Genomic DNA, 9243 nt, shown 5'->3' with positions numbered 1-9243 from the left:
GGCTAGGCGGTCGGCTCGGCGGGCACAGAACACTAGGATAATGAACGACGCCAATCGGATTCTCCAGGATCCCAGCCCCGACCTAGCAAGAGTGCGTTCGATCAAGGACAGACTCACTACCAGCAATGCAGAGCTCCGACTACTTGACGGTGAGATAGAGCCGCTAATTCCAATCCAAGAGCTGGAAAGTGAGTGCACCGCCACTGCAGAATACCAAGACGAAGCCGTCATGGTGATCAGCGAGTTCGAGACCAAGATTGAGTCCCTACAATCGCAAAGAATAATAGCTTCGGCGGCGAGCACCGGAAACCAAACCGGCATTCAAGACAACGCAGCGAGACGTGGACCAAAGCTTCCGAAGCTGGAGCTATCTACCTTCGATGGAGAGCAAAGCAACTGGCTCACATTCTGGGAGCAGTTTGGTGGAGCCATCCATACCAATGCAACTTTAACAACCACAGATAAGTTCCACTACCTTCGTCGGTGTCTAACGGGAGATGCTGCTGCGGCGATTGCCGGGCTACCAACAACAGAAATATGCTATGCCGAAGCGATCACCATCTTGCAACAGAGGTTTGGAGAGAAGAGGAGAATAGAGCGGCAGCATCTGAATGCCCTCAGAAATCTACCGCACGATGCTTCAGCTAATGACGTGAGAGGGTTGAGAAACCTGTATGACACCACACAACTCAACGTTCGGTGTCTAAACTCTTTGAATGTTCCCACGTCAAGTTTTTCAGCCGTCCTCTGTGACATTCTTGTCAGGGCGTTGCCTTACGAGGTTACAGTGGAGTATCACCGGCAAGTCAACAACACCGCTTTCACCAACGCAGCGGCTCAAGACCAAGGAGACGGATCGGCGGCTGGAACTTCAAGGTCAGCGGATACTACGTCGGAGTCAGTGACCGAATTGAATGGAATGCTTCGCTTCCTGCGTGTGGAAGTAGAAAGCCGAGAAAGAAGTAGCCTTGAGGATGCTCGAGGTAAACACGAGACAAAGGTAAAGTCGTTTGCATCAGCATCAGCTTTTCATAACGCAACAAATGCTACACATTCTCAGTGTTTTTTCTGCCATTCAAAGAAGCACACCACGCCATCTTTTGATTGCAGCAAACAGAGAGAGGAAAAATTAAGTATGTTATCAAAAGACTGCAGATGTTTCCGATGCACATTGAAAGGTCACCGAGCACGAGATTGCAGAAAAAAACCTCAGTTGCGCAGTTTGCAGAGCCAGACATGCAACCACAATGTGCGATCCTGAGTTTGTTAGGCGGATGAAGGAACGTTCGCCCCAAGGTAACGATACGATTTGCGTGTCTGCATCCAGCGCGGGCGCGCGCTCAGAAAAGAAGTTTAGTGACGGCATATATCTCCAGACGTTCAAGGCATTTTTAGTGACCAACGCTGGCAGCTGCTATGTCAAGGGAATAATCGACGGTGGCAGTCAGCGCACATTTATAAAAGAAGAGGTAGCGCAACGCCTAGGGCTGAAAGTCCTGCGGAGAACAAAGATAGCACTCAACACTTTCGCCAGTAATGCTTCGAAGGTTATAGAGCGCAGTCCCGTTGTGGAGGTAAAGCTCAAAAGTCAATTTGACAATACAGAAATAACCTTTGAAGCAATTTCCATCCCGGTCATTTGCCAGGACGTATCTACGCCAACAACGGACATCCCGTTTGTGCGATTTCTGCGAGAAAGCAGTAAGATTTGGCAGACGACGTAATTTTCCCAGGTGTAAAAACAGTTCCTGAAAAAAGTCTGTTGATTGGATCCGACCAGTTGTGGAAGTTCTGCACAGGAGACGTGATCAGGTGCGCAGATGTGGACGGATTGGTAGCGATCAACACAAAGATGGGCTGGACGCTGCAAGGTCCTTCAAGACAGGTGGGAAGGCTCCAATGGGATTCAAGTCTGATGATATGTGTCCTACAAGCGAAGACAAAGGAAACCCAAGTGGAAGAGGCGCTACAGCCCTTCTGGGAGTTAGACAGAATGGGAGTTGCCGACAGTGAGCTCGGAGACACTGATGCAGACACCATTACACACTTTGAGCAAAACATCATTAAGAAAAACGGACTATACGAAGTGGCTCTGCCGTGGAAAGAAGACACTTTTGATATGCTGGCAAACAACTGGGAAGTTGCCATTTTACGTCTAGGGAGCTTGTTGAGAAGAATCTCACGAAAGGAGGGATTACTCAAGCGGTATGATCATGCAATGAGACAGTATTTGCGTGATGGGCATGCAGAAGTGATAAAGAGCAGAAAGGAAAGCGACAGCGCGCAGGTCATGTATTACATGCCGCATAAAGAAGTAATACGTGAAGATGCAACAACAACAAAGTTAAGGATCGTCTTCGACGCATCTTCTCATGCCAAAGGGTGCAGGTCGTTGAATGAGTGCCTAGTAACAGGACCCAACTTGAACCCCGAGCTTCTGCAGGTCCTGCTTCGGTTTAGATGGTACTCAGTTGCAATGACCACCGACATTAAGAAAGCGTTTTTACAAATTGCCATCCGTGAAGATGATCGTGATGCTTGTAGATTTCTTTGGTTTGCTGAGGAGCCAAGTTTCCCTTTCAACAAGGAAGAAATTCAAGAGTGGAGGATGACTCGGGTTCCTTTCGGATCCACGTCTAGTCCATTCATGCTCACAGCTACAATACAACATCACTTGAAGTTGGTCTGCGAAGACCCACAATTAGCAGAGTAACTCAGGACATCTTTCTACGTTGATGATCTACTGCTCGGAGCCGACGATATTGAGGATGCCGTGAGGCTCTACCACACTTCCAGGAACGTCATGAGACAGGCAGGAATGACACTCCGGAAATGGACTGCGAACAATGAGCAACTGCAGGAGCAGTTCAACAAGGAGGAGCCAACATTTATGACCGAAGAAAAAAGCCTCTCACCTTCACCAACCTCCAAGGTACTTGGAATGATGTGGGATCACGAAGGGGACTGCTTTATTTACAAAGTTGAAGCTTTGCTTGAATTCCTCTCAGCAAATGTGGACACTAAACGGTTCATCCTCAAGGCAGCCTCAAGAGTATTCGATCCTCTTGGATTGATCGCGCCCTTCGTCCTAACAGCTAAGCTGCTATTTCAGAAGCTGTGGACATTGGGAATCAGCTGGGATGAAGAACTCCCCGCTGATTTGATCACTGAATGGCACGCTCGGACGGCGGACCTTGTTCAACTGCACTCGTTAAGTATACCAAGACATGTCAAGCGAGGCATCCAGGCAGGAGCCAACAAAGTACAGCTACACGTCTTCGTAGATGCAAGCACGAAAGCCTACGGATCTTGTGCGTACTTTAGAACAGCCGATGACCAAGGAGAAACAGCTACCATGTTAGTTGTTGCGAAGACAAGAGTGGCACCGATAAAACCTTTATCACTGCCTAGGTTGAAGCTGATGGGGCCGAATATTGGAGCCAGACTCCTACGATACATAAAACAGTCATATTATGACGTGGAACTTGATTACATTATGTGGACTGACTCAACGGTTGCCCTCAGTTGGGTGAGAGGAGTCCCTGAAAAATGGAAGCCATTTGTAAAAAACAGGGTGGCAGAGATACGCGTCATGACATCCCCGGACCACTGGAGGCACTGCCCCGGTCAAGAGAATCCGGCGGATCTCTTGACCAGAGGACTAGGCGTTCAGGAGCTTCGTGCTAACTCTCTTTGGTGGAAAGGGCCGAGTTGGCTGAGTCAAGAACCTTCAGAATGTCCTGAATCTTCAGTGTTCTTGGAAGACACGCCTCAACTCGAAGTAAAAGAAGAGACACATGTGCTGTTGGAGAAAGGCCAAGAAGTTCCATCATTGTTCGACACCGGAAGTTACGAGAATTACCAGAAGGTTCTGAGGATCACTGCCTGGGTCATCAGGTTCGCTAACAACGCACAGAAGAGAAATGACAAAATACGAGGTGGATTAATTGCGGCAGAGTTGGACAAAGCAGAGCAGTATTGGATCAGGCAGATACAAAACGAAAGGTTTCAGACGGATATTATGCTCCGCGAGAAAAATACGACAGAGGTTAATGTAAGACTCGCAGAGTATCATCCTCTCTTTGGCGAAAACAAAATCCTGCGGGTCGGAGGACGACTGCAGAGGTTGACGGAAAGTCTCGATGTGAAACATCCAGTCCTGTTACCGAACGACCATGACTTTGTCAAGCTAATTGTGATGCACGCTCATTGTAAGGTTATGCACGGGGAAGTAACAAGCACAATGTGTTACCTACGAGAGAGGTACTGGATAATACGTGCTAGGCAGCTGACCAAGAAGGTAATAAAAAGTTGCCTCGTATGTTCACGGTTGAATGCGAGGCCAACTGCTGTTGAGCAAGCTCCGCTACCGACAGATCGAATCAAGAAGGCAAAGCCGTTCGAGGTAACCGGAGTCGACTTCGCAGGGCCGCTGTACGCAAAAAGAAACGACGGTAGCTGCAGCAAAGCGTACATCGTACTTTTCACATGCGCCTCCACGCGAGCAGTTCACCTCGAGCTCTCAACGGGCCTCACTGCTGAAGCTTTCTTGCTTGCATTCCGGCGTTTTATAGCAAGAAGAGGAATACCACTGGACATATATTCTGATAATGCACTAGCCTTCAAGAAAGCATCAAAAGACATCCAGAAGGCATTGGGTGCACTGGAGCAAGAAGTTTTCAAATCATACATTGCAGAACACAGAATCAACTGGAAGTTCATTGTGGAGGCCGCTCCATGGTGGGGCGGGTGGTGGGAGAGGCTCGTTCGATCTGTCAAGGCAGCACTTAAGAAAGTGTTGGGCAGAAGCAGCCTATGCTTCGAAGCACTGACGACTGTCCTTGCTGAGGTGGAAGCAATGGTAAACTTAAGACCACTGACATATCTCTACTCGGGAGTAGGAGACCCCTCAGTCATCACGCCAGCACATTTCTTAATAGGGCAAAGTTTGACAGTTCTACCAGAAACAAGCTTGTCTAACGACCGCCCAGGATGCGTGACACAGAAGGAAACAGCTCGCCAGTTCCAGTATCGAAAAATAATCATGGAACATTTTTGGAAACGCTGGCGGTCTGAGTACCTGTTGGAGTTGCGGTCAGCTCATCAATATCTCGTCACCAATACTTGCTCCCTGAAAGTGGACGACGTAGTCATAGTGGAAAATAACCGAGCATCCAAGCTGTTCTGGGAACTGGGGAGAATCGTAGAGACGTACCCCGGAACTGGCGGAATTGTTCGTGCCTGTCTCGTGAAACAGCAAAACGGTACGCTCATAAAGAGACCCGCGCAGAAACTTTATTTGCTGGAAATTCGTCCAAGTCAACTTCAGGCTCGGGGAGGATGTTGCAACCGGGCGATGAGGAAGAAGAGAAGCGGCGGGAGCTCATGCATTTTGTAATTTTTATCAGTCTGAAAAACGAACAGTAAAGGAAAAGGTCGCACCGACCGATTTGTCTAGCGTAATTGCCTTCGTATTCCTTGGTTCCTCAACAAAAGTATTGATTCTGGCTGATTGTAGCAAAAACGTTTTCCTTCCCCAGCCTACGTCTGCAGCCATTGCAAGGTGGATGACGCGAAGTAAAAAAAAAAACAACAACATGCTGTCAAAGGACTCGAAAGAATAGACTTGTAGTATTGGAACTAATAAACTTGAGTGAAATCCAATGGCACGATTTCAATCATCAGGAATAGTTATAAGTACACAAATGACGTATCACAACCATCTCAAATTTTTTTTTAATTATACAATGTGATCAAAAGGCAGCAGAAGAGGGTTAATGAATGGCATAATGTCAAAGGCAAACGTGCAATATGAATAGCCTCGAGTAACCAAGAAACGTGGTACAATATTCACTAAAGTAAATTGAAAAGCTAATGAAAAATAGTTGCCATCTCATATCTTCCGTGTCACTTTTCCATTGAGCCAAGAAAACATCTGATGGTACAGTGCTCAACGAAACGAAATGGGCCAGCGGAACGCGTGGCCTCCAGAACTTGCTGCGCCATCTACCGATAAAAGACGGGCTGCCTGGTGACGCGAGTCGGAGGTGTGCAAAGCTGATACGAGCGCTCATCGGCTGTTCCCACGCTGTGCACAACTCTCGATGGGTAATCTCTGCAGAGTGATAGCCTTTTTTTATTATTTAATCGCCGCGTGGTTTTATCGCGATCTGTTTGACGCCCTGTGCATACTTTTATCTTGTCTCAAATATGAAAGAAAAGGAACAAAAGGGCAATATTTTTTTCTTTTAATAAAAAGCACAGTGCCATTTCACTTCACATTTATTTTTCTATAAATTGTCGGTTCACTGCCATCAGTATCCATTCGTGAAGATGCCGTCGCGAGTGCCAATTCACGAACGCTGGCGAATTGTGGCCCTATGCCGCGCGGGAATGCCCCAACGAGAAGTCGCCCGGATGACAGGAAGGACCCGAACCGCAGTGGCCCGAATTTTCACGGCGTTTCGAGACGACAACGGCCGCATCCATGACGCTCCTCACGACGTCCGCCCAAGGTCCACTACCGATGAGGAAGATCGATGGATCGTCGCGGCTGCAGTCGACCAGCCTTTTATTACGGCCCGTGACATTCGAGGCGAACTTGGTCTGAATGTCAGTGACCAACTTGTGCGACGCCGTCTTGCAGAAGCGGGTATTAGGAGCTATGCTGCGTGCAAGAAGCCAATTTTAACTCCTCGACAAAAAGATATCCGCCTGCGGTTTGCCATGGAAAAGACATCATGGACGATTCAAGACTGGAAAACCGTTGTTTTCAGCGACGAGTCCTCTTTCTCAACTGACTGGCACCAAGGAAAACAAGTTTGGAGACCGCGAGGTGCACGGTATGTTACTTTTGAGCAACACGACAATTTTTAACAAGCCGGATCTTATAATTTGTGATTTTGATGTTTCAGGTATGATGCCCCTTACTTGCAGCGTGTGGGCAGGAGTGGGCGACAAACCGTTAACGTCTGGGGGGCATTGTCAGCGGAAGGACTTGGTCCACTTGTAAGAATCCAGAGGCTTAACTCCGAAACGTATTGCGACGTCATTGAGCACGAGCTCATTCCTTACGTTCTTGAGGGACCTTTCCCTGACGGATGCTTTTTTTTTTCAACATGACCTTTGTCCTGTTCATCAGTCAAATCGTGTGCGTGACCTTCTAGAGGAACGCGGAGTGGCGGTTATGCCATGGCCCCCAAAAGGGGCTGACATGAACCCCATCGAGAACATCTGGGGAAACATGAAGATCCAGCTATCGCGGCGAGGACTTCACTCCGTCACGACTGACCAGCTATGGGATGCTGTGAAGGAAGAATGGGACAGGCTGCGGCAATGTCCAGAGTTGGTGGTGAATCTTTATGAATCCCTTCCGCGTCGCATGAATGCTATTTGTGAAGCCAATGGAGAGTTCTGCAAATATTAGAGTAAGGTGCTGATAATAAAACAAGCACGTTACTTATATTATTTTTTTTCTGGTAGGCGCAGCATTGTGTAACATGTCAAATAAACTATGTTGACACAGCACACGCTTTTTAATGACTGTCAGACGCTCGCTAAAATTGAATAAAACCACGAAAAAATAAAACTCTGCATTAATATATTATAGCTGCAAAAGGCCGGACGCGCTGGCTCATCAATCTTTTATGGAATAAAAAATGAAGCTTTATCTTTTCTTTTTTATATATTTGAAGCAAGATAAACTCATGCACATCATCACGACAGTGTCTCTGAGGAAAAATAAACGTGGTCACTCCGCAAAATCATGGCCTGCGCAGATTATCGGGGGTTGCGCGCCTGTGTTGGAACAGCCGCTGAGCACTCGTATCAGTTTTGCGCATGCGCGACTCGCATCACCAGGCAGCCCGTCTTTTATCGGTAGATGGCGCAGCAAGTTCTGGAGGCCACGCGTTCCGCTGGCCCATTTCGTTTCGTTGAGCACTGTACTTTTCTTTTGAAATGCTGTAAAAAAAGTCAACAGGGAATATTGAATGTCAACAGCTTTTCAACAAAAAGCATCACAGAATGTCTGTTGAGTTTCAATTAATAAGTGGGCCAATATTCAATAAAAAGCCAACCGACTTTTTACGCTTTTCTTTTGAAAAGCTGTTGACATTTAATATTCAACCGTGACTTTTCAAGAGATTTTCAATAGAAAAGCATCACAGAAAGTCTGCTGACTTTCAATAAAAAAGTGGGTCAATTTTCAATAGGATGTCAACAGACTTTCTCTGATGCTTTTCTGTAGAGAAGCTGTTGACATTTAATAGCAAGAGACAAGCTGTTGACATTCTATATCCTCTATTGACTTTTTCGGAAACTTTTCTATAGAAAGGTATAACAATTTTTGTAAAGGGGAGAGAGTAAACATTGCGTGCCCAGTATGAGAGTCACGTCAACATAATTCTTGTTGACACCAGAGTTGTTTTTAGTGTTTCAGCTCTTCAAGGCTGAACTTCACAGCTCGAAGAAAGACATTGGAAGCCAAGCTGATACCCTACAGCTTGAGAAAGAACAAGTGCTCGGGATTGTACGGGTTAAAAACAAACCGGCCCTTGTATCACTAACCTGTGTGCCATTTTAAGTTATTCTACAACATTTGCGACCTGTATGTGGAGTCTCGCATGTCGAACAAGAGGAAGGACTTCAGCATCAGTAACGCGGACGCAGTATTGCTAACGATGATGAAGCTCTATCACAATCTGAAATTTTCCCTTTTTGGTGTACTGTCTGGTGTCCAGGATGACAGCTTTTAAGATATTCAGAGCGTCAGTACCAGTCCTGGTAGCAGTGCTCAGGCACGCCGTTTTCTTGCCCGAAAAATAGGCTTTGCTCCAGTCCCTGACCAACTACTTTAAAAGGGCAACTCCCCCAAAACATAGATTCTATAAAAGGGGCCGATATCGCTTTAGGAGATCAAAATAAGGTCATACCCAAAATATCACGTGGAACCAACGTCGCATTCCCGATTAAAACCAATATTAAAAATGTTGTACCAGCCGAGTTAGCAGCCCGACAGCGGGTGAGCAACGCTGGCAGCAGGTCAGCTAGTGAAGCATCGCAGGGCAATGATGTAGGTTTCGTCCTACGCTCTCGTACGAACGCCGCAGACGCTTAGTTTCCTGTGGCACTCTGCGGTTCTGCTTACGGCGAGAGGTGCTTACAGCGAGTCGAGAACTGAGCTAGTTGGTCGTTGTGAAAAAGAAAAAACACAGCGCCGGAGACACCTTGCCTCTCAACCAA

General features: G+C 47.0%; 1 protein-coding gene across 1 annotated transcript; it reads left to right on the top strand.

Moving 5' to 3' along the window:
- The first annotated feature begins 2818 nt into the window (after positions 1-2818).
- On the top strand, positions 2819-8756 carry LOC121834178. The gene is made up of 2 exons (XM_042287920.1): positions 2819-4054; positions 8586-8756. Exons 1-2 carry the CDS (start codon positions 2819-2821, stop codon positions 8754-8756), a joined length of 1407 nt encoding a protein of 468 aa, XP_042143854.1.
- Positions 8757-9243: the final 487 nt, after the last annotated feature.

Source organism: Ixodes scapularis, unplaced genomic scaffold (genome assembly GCF_016920785.2).
Source record: "Ixodes scapularis isolate PalLabHiFi unplaced genomic scaffold, ASM1692078v2 ptg000597l_1___fragment_1__unscaffolded, whole genome shotgun sequence".
NCBI lineage: Eukaryota > Metazoa > Arthropoda > Arachnida > Ixodida > Ixodidae > Ixodes > Ixodes scapularis.
This window is presented reverse-complemented; position numbering and strand designations above follow the sequence as displayed.